Below are 16,216 nucleotides of genomic sequence, written 5' to 3' on the forward strand. Positions count from 1 at the left end.
AGTGGGAAAACGCGGTGTTGGAGATTTGGACCACATTTTCTAAGCAACCGCCTATCCTCCGGAGTTCGAGGAGATATTTTGGACCCCTGAGTCGGAGTCATCCGCTACCAGGCAACCTTGCTCAATCCACGGCCAGACGCGTCAACATTCCTCTCAAAGAAATAAGCCATGGAAGTAACGAAAAGTCGTTTAGCAGGGGTATCATCCGGTTTAAGTATCAGCAATGCGAAGGATCCTTGGGCGGCGTGATGTGTTTGCTATTTTCTTCTTGTTGCTATACTCAAGTGCTCTATACTTCAGTGGAAAGTCTTGGCCAAGGTCATATCAGCGAGCTTTGGTGGCTACATGTACTCTCGGTCTTCTCCTCAATGAACAGATACGCTTAGACAACTAGATACGGTCAAGGAGTTTCACCGATGCTTCCGTGCATACCTTATAGTAGGCATGACCAGCCTCCACATGATCTAGTACCAGCCCTGCAACCCGATCGTAAACCGACTCTGATCCTTCTCAAGATTCTCCTTCAGCGCCACCAGCTCCTCGACATCCCAGTTCGCGTGGACAAATCGCCCATTCAAGAACTTGGCTTCCTCGCTGAGAGCCCACACGACAAAATCCCCGGGCAGGGCAATATCGTCGTACGTGAGCCCAAACTCCTCCACGGTCGGCGCAAACTTCTCCGACATGACCGTGCCGCCAATGAGGCCTGGGTGCACCTGAAGCACGAAGAAACCCGGGTTTTCATCGCGGAAGTACTCGAACAATTTCGTCGCACCGCTCTTGGAGGCGCGGTAGGAGGAGAAGCCAAACATGTAGGGGAGATGGATGGCGGCCGTGGAGATGTGGATCACCGCAGCATTGGTTTTCGCGACGGGCTGAAATGCGCGGAGGAGGTTGAAGTTGCCGCGGACAGAGATTTCGAAAGCCCGCCACCAGTCGTCGGGTTCGGAGTCGGCGATGGTCTTGAGGTCGGACATGTAAGCTGCGTTGGCAACGAGGATGTCGATCTTGCCTCCATTGACAGAGCTGGCAAAGGAGGCGACTGCGTTGGTGGTTGCCTTGGCGTCTGTGACGTCGACAGTGTAGAGAAACACCTTTGCCTCTGAGTTCAGGGCTTCGACGGCCGTCTTTGTCTCCTCGAGGGACTTGACTGTGCGTCCTAGTAGGCCGAGGCTTGCGATGCCCGACTTTGCGAGAGATTTGGCGATGGAGGCGCCGATACCTGCGCCACCGCCCGAGATAAAGGCGCTTTTCCCTTTGGTTGAGAGTTCTGGGCGAGACGGGGAGATTGCGGCATATGGCTGCGTACGGTAAATTTTGGTGGGAGCAGGGAAAGACATTGTGGTGACTTTTTCAGGTCTTGGAATGGTCTCTTGAGTTTCTGATTCCTGAAGTCTTGAAATGAGAGTGTAGCCTAGAGGTGGGGGAAAAACCCAATATCTAGCCGGTCCTTCGGTTCCTTCATTTATGTATTCAGATATCAAAGAGCGGTGATGTTGATGTCGATATTCAACACATCATGTCTCCTGTTTGGGAGAAAGCATATTGCTTGGCTAAGCTCTTTTAGCGCCGCCTAGATTGGCTGATACTACGGGCAACGAGGCTAAGGCATCATCGCCTTGCCATGTTTGCCAGTATTTGAAATCTCTGCTATTGAGCTCAGGAAAGAAGGATTGTTACTTCTAGACGATACTTAGAATCGTCAACGTTGGAGGTTCGGACTCGGACCAAAGTTGCCAGGATTCACATCATTGGCGCGGGGCCGGGCGCTGGGCCGAGTCGGACAGATAACGTTATGGACCAGCGGCCGGAGTGGGCCCCGCGCCATATGCTGACACGATGCGCCCTGTCCCAGTTCTCGCTGATTAATCCTTTCTCGACGCCAACAAAGACAAAACCACCCATGACATTTCTCATCCGAGATAACGTTGACTCGGCCCATGGTTGAGCCCGGTCACTTGCTTTAACGACTGACACCCTTAACGAGACCGTACCAAAAAAAGAAAAAAAAAAGGAATGAGTCCAGCCGACGCCGAGGTAATGTAACCCATTAGCTATCCGCCCAGGCTATAGACATGATTCGCTAACTCGACCCAGGTCCGGCGTCGTGAGCGCGGTGTCATTGCTCAGCGCGAGTACCGCAAGCGACATGCTTCCAAGGTTCAGAAGCTCGAAGAGGAGAATAGAAATCTCAGGGATGTCATAGCCGAGATCAGTAGTGCTCTCAAGGGACAGCACGCTTCAAATGATCTGAGAGCCGCACTCCGTCGCGCACGAGAACTCGCCAACATCACTGAAGATGATGCCATGAATGACGTCGACGATCACGATGTTGAGGAATTAGGACCATCGCAATCACCACCCGATAATCTATCCCGGACACCACCACCGCCGCCACCAGCAACAACCCAGTCCTCTATAGTGCTAAAAGACCCATCATCGACATCAGAACGGCGCCTCCGTGCCAGCGGCAGATCAAGCCCCCGTCTAGACTACGGCCTCTGGGTAGACACAGACCGCCTCATCCGCATCCTCGAACCACCGCTCGACATCGTCCCCTACCTCGGCCCGGGCATGCACACCCTCGCCGGCTGCATCTTCTGGTCCACCATGAACTACACCGTCGACCTCTGGGACGCCCGCCCCTCGCCTCCCGCAATCAAAGCCCTGGACCGCGTGTTCAGCCACTCCGAGCATCTCACCGACCGCAGGTATCTCCTATCGCTCGCCCAGGCGAGGATGGACTACAAGAACAAGGGGTACATGTTCCGCAAGCTCTCGGACCAGTTCGCCGAGCGTACCTGCACGCAGGTCTACCAGCTTGCTGGCGATGAGTGCGAGAAGAAGGGGAGGCCGAGCAGGTACTGGAAGACGCCGCAGGAGGTTGCGGGGAACATTCTCAGCCAGATTACGACTGATCAGGCTGTGAGGATGCAGGATGTTGCGGAGGGAAAGGGGACGTCCTCTGATGGGGAGATGATGCAGGGGCTTGTGGGCTGGCTGTCTCAGAACTTTGTGTGCTTCGGTGACGGGCCTAGATGGAGTACCGTCTGCGTCTCCGTTGGCATCGGGAGTTGGGTCAGAGAGCTCATGGACAGGGACGCTCGCGCGGAGGGAGAGGCAACATCTGGATCACACGAAACACCATCTTGATTATTCCGCTTTATCTTCAAGAGTCCTCCACTTCAAAGCTCCATCCGCATGGCTCGCCGAGCCAAATCGCTTTGCCAACCCGGAGCATCCCATCCGTCTTCATCATATCCAGAGGAACTACGCCTCGTAGGAACATCCGCTATCAGCCCCACACACCCTCCATTATATCTTTTCGGCGGGTTGTCCGAAGCCTCACACCAGAAGAATGATCTCCTACCCTCGAGCCATTCGTTCTCAGCCAACGGCCCATCCCACGGCCTCTCCCAGTCACCCACGTAGAAAACGACCTTTTTCAACAGATCGCCGACTTTCTTCTCCCGCAAGTGTCCCCACAGCTGCATGGCCGGTTTAAGCTCGAGCGGCGGCTGGGCCATGGACTCTACTCCGCTGCTGCAATCCGACGCCTCGCCCATCTTCCATTGCTCGTAGCCATAGATCCCCTCCGTGGAGGCACCCAGCTGTCGCCGGCACTCGCTCGCAAACTCCAAGAAGATTGTAATGTTGGTCAATTTTGGGAAGTTGGTCACCAGCGCGTCAAAGTGCTCCATCGGCCATGTCCCATTGCGGTTGATGTCGAGGGTAATGCTCTCCAAGTTCGGCGCCATGCGGCCGAGTTCTGCGATTTCTTCCGCCGTCATCACCCGCCGCTGCCGAGTCCCGCTTTCCGCCTCGCGCCATTCGAGGCTTGTTAGAGACTGCGCATGGTGTCGTATGATGGGCAACGCGGAAGCGCCGGTCTCGTGGCTGAATATCCACGACAGATGTGTCAACGAGTTCTCAGGTACCCCCAAGATGAGGTCTTTTGCCCAGGCGCCATAGACCTTCAACGACTGAAGTGACTTCAAGTGTGGGACCAGCTTCGCAACGTCAGGATACTCGTCGATCCTGGGCCTCAGGGTAAGATTCTTGATGCTCCCGAAATCCATGGCATCCAGCCACAAGTCCAGATTCGTCTTGATCTTTTGCTCCGCGGATAACGGGAGATACCTCAACCACTTCCAGGCTCTACCGGAGCCAATCCACTCCATCCTATCCCAAAACTTGGAACCTGTTCGAAACGGCGGCTCCTGGATCTCGTCCCATATCCGATCGCCAAAATGATAGCCCTCCAGGTCTAGTGACTCCAGCTCTGAGGGGTATGTGTATGTGGACCCAGACGCTAGGTCGAGTGGGAAGTTCCAGCGGTCAGGATGTTCAGAGCACCCTAGGCTGGTGACGCGGAGTTTGAGGCTTTTGATGGAGTCGCAATTTGAGAGGGTTTTGTGGACGTCGTGCATGGTTGCCAGGATTAGGTCGCCGGGCTCGCGATTGCCATAGCGACGGGTTTGCCCTGATGGAACTACGGTGTCGATGTATGTTGGGCATCTGGCAGCAGCGAGTACGAGGAGGGAGAAGAAGAGTAAACCGCGGGGAAATGGTTGCATTATTTCGATAGCTGGCTAACAAAGTTGACTAAACATTGGCTTTGCATCCAGTCTGCAAACATGGTTCGGACAAGATTCGAGAATTGTGAGATTACGGCACGAGGAAGTGCCGCGTTATATGCCGTTCCAGTTCACGAAAGGCCACGATTCTGTAGTGCTCGGACTGGCGATGTTGTCGACAGAGAGAAAGATCTGTCCTGAAATGTCGAATCCTTCCCGGTTTCTGTGACCACGTCAATCTAGGCAGCTAACGCCGATCGGTCATAGCGGACTTTTTGCCCTGTCAGCAGCTAACTGCACGATTCTACAAGCATAATTCGATTTGGGGGAAGCAGAAGGTACATTTGATAATGACCATGGTGCCTAGGAACCGTGGCACGGCTTTTTGGCAAGAATGTATATGCTAGGGGTTGAGTAACGCTTGGAGAAGATGCAGGACCATTTTGGTATGAGGACTGGTGACATTCTCGATCTACACAATTGGTTGAAATTGGAGTGGGTCCATATCCTGCAGTGATCATGACGGCTGTACGGATATGTTTCTGAGTTCCTTTGACATGAACTGTACAACGAGAAGACTTTGTTGAATACCCAGGGTGGTAACATTACTTACGACGTGGAATATGGGCGCCGATCGTCCTTCGCGCCCGCGGACTTGAGAGCAATGAGAAGGCTTGTATAGCCTTTGGAGAAAATTTGGAGCAGAGGTACAGCTGCTGATGAAGCCTATTGGCAGATCAGGACTCTGTAAATGTTGAACTTGTCACTTTTCCCAGCCTCGAATATTCGATGTCTTACTGGCTTTGACAGGATATCCAAGCAGCGGGAGTCAACACGGTGTTTCTTCACCTCAAGATCCGCGGGAAGTCTCGCCCAAAGCCCCGCATAGCTTTGGTCGGAGCAGTGAACTTTGGTCACTTCGGTGACAGAGTCATGGATATCATGATTTTTTGAACTTCCAAGACTACGAGACTCAACCACAGCTAGACAGATATTTTATCTCAATCGAACTCTTTGGGAGAAGATGTTTCGTTCAAATCGTTATACTGAGAGCCTAAGAGACGGGCATCACAACGTCTCATTTAACCTTAAATTAACATGCGATCCTACACTAACCGACCGGGGCATCCGCGCCCGAGTGAGATTACATAGTGCGGCAAGGGGGGGGCATCACTCTCACATCATCGCATCTCACTTCAGAGCACCTAGTGGATAGTGATACAAGAAATGCTAATCAGTTACAGAATCATCACTCTTTCCATCTAGGACGCCTTCAACCAACGATCCTACCCGCACCGAGCACAAACTCTCTCCGAATGACCTCCGGTAACTCAAACTGAGATGAAGGTCCTCATCGCAACGATGCCCTTCGCAGGCCACATCCACCCAATGCAACCCATCGCCCTCGCCCTCGCCCGCAGAGGCCACACCGTAGCCTGGCTCACATCCGCCTCCCACGCCCACATGATCCCGCAAACCGGCGCACTCTTCATCCCCTCCCCGCCCCCGCTCGCCGCGCACGACGAGACCGCCCTCGCACCGGACCCGGAGACCTCTGGCCTTGCCGCCGTAGCCTCCACCCTCCGGAAGCTGTTTCTCGACAGGGTACCAGACCAAGTCGCAGCCTACCGCGCCGTCCTCGACGGCTCCGACGGAACGTCGGCGTTCAAGGCGGATATCCTACTTGTAGACCTCTGCGCCTACGGCGCACACTGCCTCCGTGACCTCACGGGCTTACCGTACGCGACGCTGGGTATCAACCCGCTTGTCACTCTCGACCCGGAGGTCCCGCCGTGGGGTACCGGCTGGGCGCCCCCGGCGACCCTCTTCGGCCGGTGGCTCAACGCCCTCGCGCACGCCGCCGCGAGCTGGCTTCTCTACCCGAAACTCACGGCCGCGCTCAACGCCCACCGCGAAGAGCTCGGTCTTCCGCCCTTGCCGGCGTCGGGGTTCTACGATTCCACGAGGTCGGATGTTCTACACATCATGCCCACGACGCCAGCCTTCGAATTCCCGCGCAAGAACCTCCACCCAGCCGTGAAATTCGTCGGACCGCTCCTCCCGCTCTTCAACGAAGAAGAGCTCGAGCCTCTGCCTAAATGGTGGGATGAGATGCTCGCTCACCCGCGGGAAAAGGTAATCCACGTAACACAAGGCACCTACGCAACAAACGCCGCAAACCTCATCACACCAACCCTCGCCGCCCTCGCCCACCGCCCAGACCTCCTCGTCATCGCCACAACCCCAAACGCAGAGACTCACCTCCCAGCATCCTCCCCCTCCCTCCCGTCAAACGCCCGCGTAGCCACCTTCATCCCCCACGCCCGCCTCCTCCCGCACGTGGGCGTAATGGTCACCAACGCAGGCTACAACGGCGTTCTCGCGGCGCTGCGCTTCGGCGTACCGTTAGTCTGCGCGGGTCGGAGCGAGGATAAGGCCGACGTGAGCTCGCGGGTGGCGTGGAGCGGCGCCGGGATCGATCTCGCGACCGACGCGCCAAGTGAAAATGTGTTGAGGCGCGCGGTGGAGCGGGTCATCGACGACGAAAAGTTCCGGAGTGCGGCCGAGAGGGTGAGCGTGGATTTTGGCGGGCATGGGGATGGGCCTGGGGAGGCGGTTGATGCGTTGGAGGAGGTTGTTGAGCGTAGTCGGAGATGAAGGGGCCGGGGGTTGAAGATTTCACCTTCGAGTTGGAAGTTTGTACGGGCCGAGACTATCGGGGTTCCGGGTCGGCGGTCGGGCGGCCGAGGTTTGTTCCCGCCGAATGATATCTCCGGCGCGCCGGCGCTGCGTGGTATCTTATGTAGGTCGAGATTGATCTTCACCTTTGACAGCATGCGGTATCCACTGCCAATGCTTGGCAAATAATGTGAATGCTCCATTATCCAGCGAGGTATCATTTCTCTATCAACAAAAAAGAAGAAGGGACTAAGTATTCTATCAATGCTCCGAAATCGCAGGCCTGCCCTGCGAATGCACCAATACACCAATGCAAGCAAATTCAACAATGCCTTTTTCAGGGAGCTCTAAACGGTTTTAGGTCTTGTTCCTTGACGGTGGCGTCGGGCAATGCTGGCCTGTTCATTTGAAGCTCTTGACCTTCTGCATACTACCCTCCTCAACCAGTGCCTTGTGGAGATCAAAGGAGTTGAAGAGCAGATGAGGCTCGTGGCCCATGCCCTTGCGCAAGCACTCAAACTCGGCCTTCTCGAAGTAGTCGAGGAGGATGGGCTGGTAGACCGGGTGGGCGCACTTCTTGATGATGACGCGCGCACGCTCGCGGGGACTCAGCCCACGAACGTCAGCGAGGCCTTGCTCAGTGACAATGACGTCAATGTCCGCCTCGGTCTGGTCAATGTGCGTGCACATTGGGACGATACAGCTGACTCCGTGGGGGTCTGTTTTGGAAGGGCGCGTCGAGGGAGTGTGCATGATGCTGTACTTTGCGTTGCGGAGGAAATCGCCGCTACCGCCCATACCGTTGAGCATGCGGGAGCCCATGACGCACGTGCTGTTGGCGTGGGCGTAAATGTCAACCTCGACAGGGGTGTTCATGCCAATGACGCCGAGGCGGCGAATGATCTCGGGGGAGTTGGAGACCTGCTGGTTGCGGAGGAGGAGCTTGTTGTGGTAGCTCTCCCAGTTGTCGTAGAAGCGCTTGAAGCCGTCGGGGGAAAAGCGCACCGAGGTGGCTGTCGCAAATTCGAGCTTGCCCGAGTCAAAGAGGTCGAGGAAGGTATCCTGGATGACCTCGGTCCACACCTTGAGGTTTTCAAAGTTGCTGTCCTTGAGGCCTCCAACGACGGCGTTGGCAATGTTGCCGATACCGGACTGCAGGGGGAGCAGGCTCTTGGGAAGACGGCCGTGCTTAACCTCGTGCTCGAAGTACTCGATCAGATGTCTGGCGATAGCTCTGGAGCCGTCGTCTTCGGGGGCGTTGGGGCCGGTCTGATCCATGTAGTCGGACTCGATGATGCCAACGACCTTCTCGGGGTCAATGGGGATAGAGTTCGTTCCGATGCGATCCTCGACGCTGGTGATGAGGTAGGGCTTGCGGCGCGGGGGCACGTCGGTCATGGTGATGTCGTGGAGACCGTCAAAGTTGGGCAGCGCGGTGTTGACCTCGATGATGATCTTGTCGGCCATCTGCACGAGCTCAGGGGTCGCTCCGACAGACGCACCAGGAACGATGCTGCCATCCTCCTTGATCTCTGTGGCCTCGACTACGACAACGTCAAGGTTCTTGTTTGGGCGGTCCTTGGTATAGAAGCCGTATACGAGGTCGACGGGGAACTGCGACAGGTGCTTGTCGAAGAAGTGAATCCTGCCCTCGTTGATGCCCTTGGAGATGGCCTTGCCGACCTGATGGGGGGCTCGGCGATTGATCATATCCAAGCTGGCCCAGCGGTTCTCGGTCTCGGCGCCGGAGGAGGCACCGACAAACAGGCTGTACTTGAGCTGGCCCTGAAGACTATTCGACGGGAACGATACATATTAGCTTAATGGAACCAGATCTAGTAGCACCTCTAGAGGTCCTTACGAGTTCTGCTCGACGTGGTCCGCCAAGTAGGTGGGCATCTTCTTGGGGTACCCGACGCCAGTGAAGCCGGACCAGCCGATGTAGGCGCCATTGGGAAAGTGCTGCAGGAGATCTTGGGGCTTGGTGAGCTTCTTGAGCATCGAGGGACGCTTGACGCGAGCCCGCAGAGCGGCGGAAGCAATAGGAGACGCCATGATCGCGAGAGGTGATCACGCAAATGAAAGTGAGGAGTGGAGAGGTTCACAGAGGGTCAATGCCCGTGGAAAGGAGGGGAGAGAGGAGAGGACGGAGATTCGAAGCCTGGCCTACGACGACAACAAGGAGAGGAAGGTACGGAGAACGGGGTGGCTCTGGGGCAGAAAGTGGGCGCCGGCGAGACTTTATACTGTCAGTTTTGTTTGGTTCCGATGGAAAGAGCGCGTCTCCATTCAGTTCTGGACTCAGGAGAAAAGACCAAGAGTCAAGAGTCAAGGTATGGGAAAAAAGATCAGGTCACTCCTTGAGCCCCTCGGTGGGGAATGACGCAGCACCAACCCTTGGAGACCAGGGAGCTCCAAGATAGCTCCAAGCTTTCTGAGAGGTAGAGAGGGCCCCATGAAGTATTATGTCATCAAATTGGAGAGTATGATTGGTTCATTGAGGGTTTGCGGCTCGGTAACAGTCGGTAACATCCTCAAGGACGCAGCCGCATGCCCGCCGCTAGAGCGAGAAACCTTCTTGTCTCTTTCGCCTGTCGCCAGGTACTTTGTAAGGCTCGCAATGTGCCTGAGTAGTCTGCTGTTGGCAGCCTGTAGGGCTTAATTTCAGGTACCTCACCGCGCATCCTTTCGGTTTGAGCCGAGAGTCAACAGCCATTGACCAATCAAGTCTCGCGGATTCCGCTGTTTTCCAAGCAAATCTGGGCTGAGGTTCAGTCAGGAGATTTTCCACTATTTTTTTTATTGTCTGTTGATGCGCGCGATGTTTGCATTCTCTAGTGGTCTTTCATAGATGTTTTAAACCTCATGTCCCTAAGCTTCGAGTACCTAGATGGACCAAAGCCCCCACCGTCGAGGCGGTTCCCGAGATGCCAGCGACAAAAATAAACTGGAGTATTTTCTTAAACTTCCGTAGATGCGAGCTCAACCTTCGGCACAGCTCGGCCGGACGAATCTCGGCCTTAAGACTGCGCTGCGTCGTCTCATTCGTTGAGGCAGATCCACGTCTTCCCGGTCGATCTGGCTCCATTTCGTGCTACGTACCTACCTTACGTAAGGTGTGTCTGGCTCCAGGAATTGCCCTTCCCACGCTCTCGCATCTTCAAGACTCAAAGAGGAAGGAGACCCGTCATTTGCAAGGTCTCGAAAGTTGGGAATAGCTTCGTTTCATCTCTTTTTACTTTTCTTGCCCATCCTCGACGAGTTTCGGCAAAGCCTAGGTACATGCATCCACATCACGACGTGCCCTAACCATTTATTCCGGAATCTTGGCCTCTTCAGCCGAAACTCCCGCCTTCCACCTGTATGACGCCGCGACGTGCTCATCCAGCGGTCCCGACTGGCCCTGCTTGCGGTAAAAGTTCTCTCTGTACGTTCCACCGGGAACCGCGTAGTCGTCCCAGAAGAGACCGCGACGACGCAGCTCCGGCAGAAGAAGATCGATAATGTCCTTGAAGGACTGTGGGAAGAGCGCGTACGCCTAGCATAAATAGTCAGCATCATCATCTCCCACCAACAAAACGGCATGGGCACTTACAAAGTTGAATCCATCAACATCCGCCTCCTCAATCCACGTCTCAAGCCCATCAGCAACCTGCGAAGCCGTACCGACAAAAATGGGCCCGTTGCCACCAATGCTGACGTGCTCGGCAATAGTATGCTTCGTCCACTTTGACGTACCCGGCGAGAACCGCGCGTACCCCTCAACAGTCGACTTGACAGCATTGCTCTCTACCTGCCGCAGCTCCTCCTCGTCACCATACTTGCTCAAATCGATGCCCGTCCAGCCACCGAACAGCGCCAGCGCGCCCTCGTGCGAGGCGTACTTGCGGTAATCCGCCAGCTTCGCCTGCGCCTCCTCCTCCGTAGCGCCCAGGATAGGCGTCACGAGCGCGAGCACCTTGATATCCTTACCGTCACGGCCGTACTGCGTCCGCGCGAGCTCCCGGATCTCGGCAATGTTCTTTGCGCACACGGCGGGCGCGTGCGCCGAAACGAAGATGGCTTCGGCGTGCTGCGCCGCGAATTGTTTGCCGGCCTTGGAGGTTCCGGCTTGCAGGAGGAGAGGGGTGCGTTGCGGACTGGGTTGGACGATGTGCGGGCCGGGGACGGTGAAGAAGCGCCCGTTGTGGTCGATCTTGCGGACGAGGTCAGGCTGGGTGTAGATGCCTGACTTGCGGTCGAGCTTGACGGCGTCGTCTCTCCATGAGGACTCGAAGAGCTTGTACATGACCTTGATGTACTCCTCGGCTTGCGCGTATCGGTCGTCGTGCTGCCCCTGTTAGCAGTGCCCGGATCGTGGGATGGCTTCGCGTTATCTTACCTGGGGCTGCTGGGTGAGACCCATGTTCTTTGCTGCCGAATCCAGGTAGCTCGTCACGATCTATGCTGGTCAGTCTGCGCTTCCTCAAAAGGTTCTGCCTGGAGACTGACATTCCAACCAAGACTATGATACTATTAGCAAGGGACCTTCGTGACCGGTCCTTGGGCTACTTACCGACCGCCCGTGAGGTGATCAAGAGTCGATAAACGCCTTGCAAGGTGGTATGGCTGCTCATATGTCGTCGATACCGTCACGCCGAAGCCAATGTTCTTCGTTACCGCAGCCATGGCAGCCACGGGGGCCAATGGCTCGTTGACGGGCCATTGGGCACCGGAAACCTTTGCGGGGTCGAGGGACTGCGAGTAGACATCGTAGCCGCCTGCTTTGTGTTAGCTGATCTTCCAATTTCGATATCCTGAACGACAAGTCAAACTCACCAAGAACATCGGCGATGAAGATGCCGTGGAACTTGGCCTCCTCGAGCAGCTTAGCCAACTCAACCCAATGGCTGATTTCGTTGAAGCGCCACGACTCGTCTTCGGGATGCCTCCAGAGTCCGGGGGACTGGTGTCCACTGCCTACACGGGAACTGTAAGCTTCAATGCGAGAGTCTGCGGCGAAACCTGGATGCCATACACATCTCAACGAAGGCATTGAGCACGAGGCTCTTCTTCGGCTTTGCGCTTCCCGTCGTGTCGGTCATGTTTTCTTCGTCTTTCTTACTTCTGAAGTACTTGGGAGTCTCTAAGTTCGCGAGAATCGATCGTGCTTATGAGAAAGGTTCCAAAAGGGAAGAAGTTTCTGGCTTTTTGCGACAACGAAATACAACAAAACTTTTTCCAGACTATTACTACAATCATTTAGCGAAACCTCGGCCACCGCGGGGTAACATGGAGGGGTTCGCGTCGAACGACGTGACGTCCCCTTTGGAGACACCCCCCCCGGCGATGGCCTTACACAGAACATGTCGAAGTTTACCCCAAATTGCCCCTCCCGATACTCGGCGTGGGTCCGGCACCGTGGAGCCGGGGCGATGATGCCACCGGACGGCTCGGTGGCGCAAGACGCACGACGACGCACAAACGGGCCATGGGCGGACCCCACGCCAATGCCGACAACCCCTGCACTCCGCCTTCCTGATTGTTTCCAGGGAAGCTCCTGTTCGTTAGCTCGCCTGGGCCTCCGAATGATGGCTCCTGAAAAGCTCCGTGTAAAGGCATTTAGCTCTTTAGGCTGCAAAAGGCGGTTAAGCTGTAATTCGCGGGGCCAAGATGCCCTTGGCTGAAGAGGAGATACAGCGGCTCCCGCCGGCAACCGCAGGTCGTGGGGTTCAAGGTTTCCGAGATGAGGTTATCACGTCATGTTAGCTCCGATGACATGGCCCAACCAGAGAGTTGCAGATTACCGCGCGACAGATTGGCGGATGGTTGATATCCGCAAATTTTGGCAGCAGTGATACAGTACTGCAGATCACTCTATGAGGGGCAGTTCGAAGCGCGGGATTGATTGTCTCTGTAGAGCTTTCATTCGCCAATTGACCTGAGTATCGGTCTCACGATGATTTCGGCTTCGTGATCACCTCATTGGCAGTACATCAACACATGACACAGATGTTCGGAAAGAGCATTTAATTAAGGTTCATACAGAGATTGTCTGGCGCGGAGAAACAGGGAATTATTAATCTCCATAGCAATATCGCAACCCCAGTCTCGACGATCGGCATCAAGCTGAGAGGAGTTATCCACCCCAGCCGGCAACGCGTCCCAGCAATTCGGGTATCACCAACGCCGACTCGCACTCTATCCCACCGTTTAAGGTACTGTCTAGTGCTTCACGTCCGATTCGCCATCCTCGCTAGACACCACGCCGCTCACCTCGCGCACCTCCTCCACGTGCGCCGACAGCCCGGAGCCAAAGTGTCTCAGGACCAGCCACGCGGGCCCGATGGCCACGGCCCACAGCGCAAAATTGAGGTAGATTGCGCCGACCTCGCCAAAGAGGGTGATTGATGTGAGGCCGTAGCTGACGGCCTGCCACGCCGACTCGACTCCGCGGAGCAGGGCGGCGTAGCGGATGACTTCCTCTTCGCCTTCGGCCAGGTTTGTGACGATGAAGTACCTGTTTGTCTATGTTAGTTTCAAAAGTCTCGGCGAGCACGACGTGAGATTAGTTCCACGAAGGATTTGACGTACAGGAAGAGATAGTTGATCTGGAATCCGATCGTGAGGAAGATGTAGACCGCAAAGGCGGCTCCGAAGCCAGGGCTGGCCCAGTCGTGGACAGGGCGGGTCTGGCGGAACCGCGTCGCGAGGATGGTCGCCCAGAGCCACCACGCGCCCTGAGTGACGACGAGAGTCCAGAAGGTCGACCTCGTGCGGAGCTTGAGTGACACTTTTGCGCGATCAAGCCAGTGCTGCCAGCATCGTCAGTGACCGTCTCTCATTTCTAGCTACGAGCTTGCGAGAGCTACTTACTCCGAGAAGATTACCGGAAATCACGGCCACGATGCCGGAAAGGAAGGACCCGAGAGCTCGAGATCGAACAGAAAACCATGCTGCGGTACAACGTTAGCTTCAAGCCTCCCAGAGGAGAGCTTCTGGAAAGACTTACAGGCAAGATACGTGAAAAACACAGCCTCCGCAAACACAGCCTGGCCAATCCAAAGAACAATCAAAAGGAACTTCGGCTTCAACAAGTTCCTCGTCGTAGCCTTGATCTCATACCACGGGTTCTCCAAAATCGCCAAGCTAACCTTTTTGCCATCCTGCCTCTCCACCTGCTCCGGCTTATTCAAGAAGAAGCCGACAAACGGGCCCGCAGCCTGGATGGCAATAAAGATAATGAAGACGGTGTACGAGACCTTGCCGGCCTGGTCGTTGTCCGCGTTGAGGCCGAGGTTGATGGCGCCGCCGAGGATCTGGCCGCAGAGGCGGTATGTGAGCCAGTAGCCCAGCGCCTTGCCGCGGTTCCAGGGCTCCGGGTAGGCGATGGCGATGGCGGCCTCGGCCATCCAGAAGACGCCGGCGGAGATGCCGCAGAGGGCGGCGCCGAGGAGCATGAGCCATTCGACGCCGTAGCGGTTGTTTGTGTAGAGGCCTGCTGCGAAGGGGGCGTAGCCGATGCTGTTGGATTTGGTAATGTCAGCTTGTGCTTTTCCGACACGCTCTTCCACATTCGTGGCGTTGGGAAGGCGGGCTGAACCTACGTTCCAAAGATGAGGGCGCCCTTGATGCCTATGTAGTGGACTATGACGGAGGAGAAGTAGCAGGACACCACCATGAGGCAGAATGTGAGGGCGTTGGCGGCGTTGACGACCTTTGGCGAGGCGGCGCCGCCTGCGCCGAGGGAGTTCATGGCGCCCCAGATACCTGGGGCCGCGAGGTTGCAGAGGCCGAGGATGGTCATGTTGTAGAACGTCGAGCGGTACCATTTCACTGTTGAATTTTGATGTCAGTCTTCTAGTGGTACTGCAAGCATTATCTTTGCACCGTTGACGAACCTGGATGACGCTCCGATTTGGGAGGGATGACATCGCCCTTTGCTGGGTCGGCGATTTCTGCCATTGTGATAAGATCGAAGGAAACACAAGGCTGGACTGATGAATGAAAGAAGAGAAAGACTATGTCTGGATCTCTACGAAAGCCAAGACCTGAAATGCCGAGTCCTCTATCGCAGGTGGAATCGCAATAGAAACGGGAATCCTTCGTCTTATGGACCAGATCAGAAGAGACAAGAACATGCAGGGATCGTCCAGCTGGATGTCATAGTCAGGCCAACTTCACTGCTCGCCTCTGCTGTCTGAGCCCAATTCCTCACTTCTCCCAAAGTACCATGGTTGCCATTGACACATGCCGGGCCCAGGCTGCAGGGTCCAGACAAACTTTTTTTTTCCTTTCCTCCCATCCTTTGCCTAATACCAAGAGACCCCCGGCAGCATCTGCCAGGCTTACTCCAATTCTCCAATAGCTTAGCGTTTGAAGTGAGTACTCGCTAAGACGACTTTGTGGAAATCTCCGGCGAATTTGGGTTGCGAAATCAACCGGGTACAGCACGCCATTCCGCTGCCGGCGCACGGGTTCCGGAGTACCACCCTCGACGCTCTTGTCAATCAAAGCAATAGAGTCGATAGTCAACACCACCACCACGGTACCGTGTCGAATTCCCCACGCTAGGAGTAAAAGCACGACATTTTGATTCCGAGTCTTTGGGAACGTTTGGCATGTCAAATCGCGCATCCACGTGGGTTGAAGACCTGGTGGCTTCAGATGGGCCGTTTGGCTTATCCTGTTTCTCGGGTTCGTAGTTCGGCATGGCGCCATTGACATTGATGGCTTGGCATCTGATTTCAATCGAATGGTTCGAGACCTTTTCGGTGGTTTGGGACAAAGCACTGTACGATGTCCAAGTACCACAGATTCTTCTGCCAGACTACCTAAGCTCTATCAAGCAAGCAAGCAGCGACGAGTCTACCCAGGACATCCCCATGGCGCAGACTATGCACTCGAGATATCTCTTTCAAGTGATCATGATGGTATTGATTTTGTTGCATTCATCGTAGCGCATGTATCTATGAGCTCCT

At 55.5% G+C, this 16,216-nt stretch overlaps 7 protein-coding genes across 7 annotated transcripts; 2 read left to right on the top strand and 5 right to left on the bottom strand.

Moving 5' to 3' along the window:
• Nucleotides 1-464: 464 nt before the first annotated feature.
• CABS01_02017 (uncharacterized protein) lies at nt 465-1,340 on the bottom strand (the record flags this gene model as incomplete). Its single annotated transcript, XM_060535396.1, has 1 exon — nt 465-1,340. One exon carries the CDS (start codon nt 1,338-1,340, stop codon nt 465-467), a length of 876 nt encoding a protein of 291 aa, XP_060395701.1.
• A 676-nt stretch (nt 1,341-2,016) lies between these two features.
• On the top strand, nt 2,017-3,153 carry CABS01_02018 (uncharacterized protein; the record flags this gene model as incomplete). Its single annotated transcript, XM_060535397.1, has 2 exons — nt 2,017-2,037; nt 2,098-3,153. The coding sequence occupies 2 exons, from the start codon at nt 2,017-2,019 to the stop codon at nt 3,151-3,153; spliced, it is 1,077 nt and encodes a 358-aa protein (XP_060395702.1).
• A 32-nt stretch (nt 3,154-3,185) lies between these two features.
• On the bottom strand, nt 3,186-4,577 carry CABS01_02019 (uncharacterized protein; the record flags this gene model as incomplete). Its single annotated transcript, XM_060535398.1, has 1 exon — nt 3,186-4,577. The coding sequence occupies one exon, from the start codon at nt 4,575-4,577 to the stop codon at nt 3,186-3,188; it is 1,392 nt and encodes a 463-aa protein (XP_060395703.1).
• A 1,362-nt stretch (nt 4,578-5,939) lies between these two features.
• Nucleotides 5,940-7,235, top strand: CABS01_02020 (PdmS protein; the record flags this gene model as incomplete). The annotated part of the gene is made up of 1 exon (XM_060535399.1): nt 5,940-7,235. One exon carries the CDS (start codon nt 5,940-5,942, stop codon nt 7,233-7,235), a length of 1,296 nt encoding a protein of 431 aa, XP_060395704.1.
• Nucleotides 7,236-7,658: 423 nt separating this feature from the next.
• CABS01_02021 (acetyl-CoA hydrolase) lies at nt 7,659-9,311 on the bottom strand (the record flags this gene model as incomplete). Its single annotated transcript, XM_060535400.1, has 2 exons — nt 7,659-9,048; nt 9,118-9,311. 2 exons carry the CDS (start codon nt 9,309-9,311, stop codon nt 7,659-7,661), a joined length of 1,584 nt encoding a protein of 527 aa, XP_060395705.1.
• Nucleotides 9,312-10,569: 1,258 nt separating this feature from the next.
• Nucleotides 10,570-12,340, bottom strand: CABS01_02022 (dibenzothiophene desulfurization enzyme A; the record flags this gene model as incomplete). The annotated part of the gene is made up of 7 exons (XM_060535401.1): nt 10,570-10,794; nt 10,852-11,586; nt 11,638-11,697; nt 11,748-11,760; nt 11,812-12,016; nt 12,075-12,215; nt 12,274-12,340. The coding sequence occupies 7 exons, from the start codon at nt 12,338-12,340 to the stop codon at nt 10,570-10,572; spliced, it is 1,446 nt and encodes a 481-aa protein (XP_060395706.1).
• Nucleotides 12,341-13,460: 1,120 nt separating this feature from the next.
• Nucleotides 13,461-15,200, bottom strand: CABS01_02023 (major facilitator superfamily transporter; the record flags this gene model as incomplete). Its single annotated transcript, XM_060535402.1, has 6 exons — nt 13,461-13,755; nt 13,830-14,050; nt 14,112-14,191; nt 14,248-14,759; nt 14,843-15,071; nt 15,137-15,200. The coding sequence occupies 6 exons, from the start codon at nt 15,198-15,200 to the stop codon at nt 13,461-13,463; spliced, it is 1,401 nt and encodes a 466-aa protein (XP_060395707.1).
• Between the last annotated feature and the right edge of the window lie 1,016 nt (nt 15,201-16,216).

Source organism: Colletotrichum abscissum, assembly GCF_030869225.1.
Source record: "Colletotrichum abscissum strain IMI 504890 chromosome Unknown Scaffold_4.1, whole genome shotgun sequence".
NCBI lineage: Eukaryota > Fungi > Ascomycota > Sordariomycetes > Glomerellales > Glomerellaceae > Colletotrichum > Colletotrichum abscissum.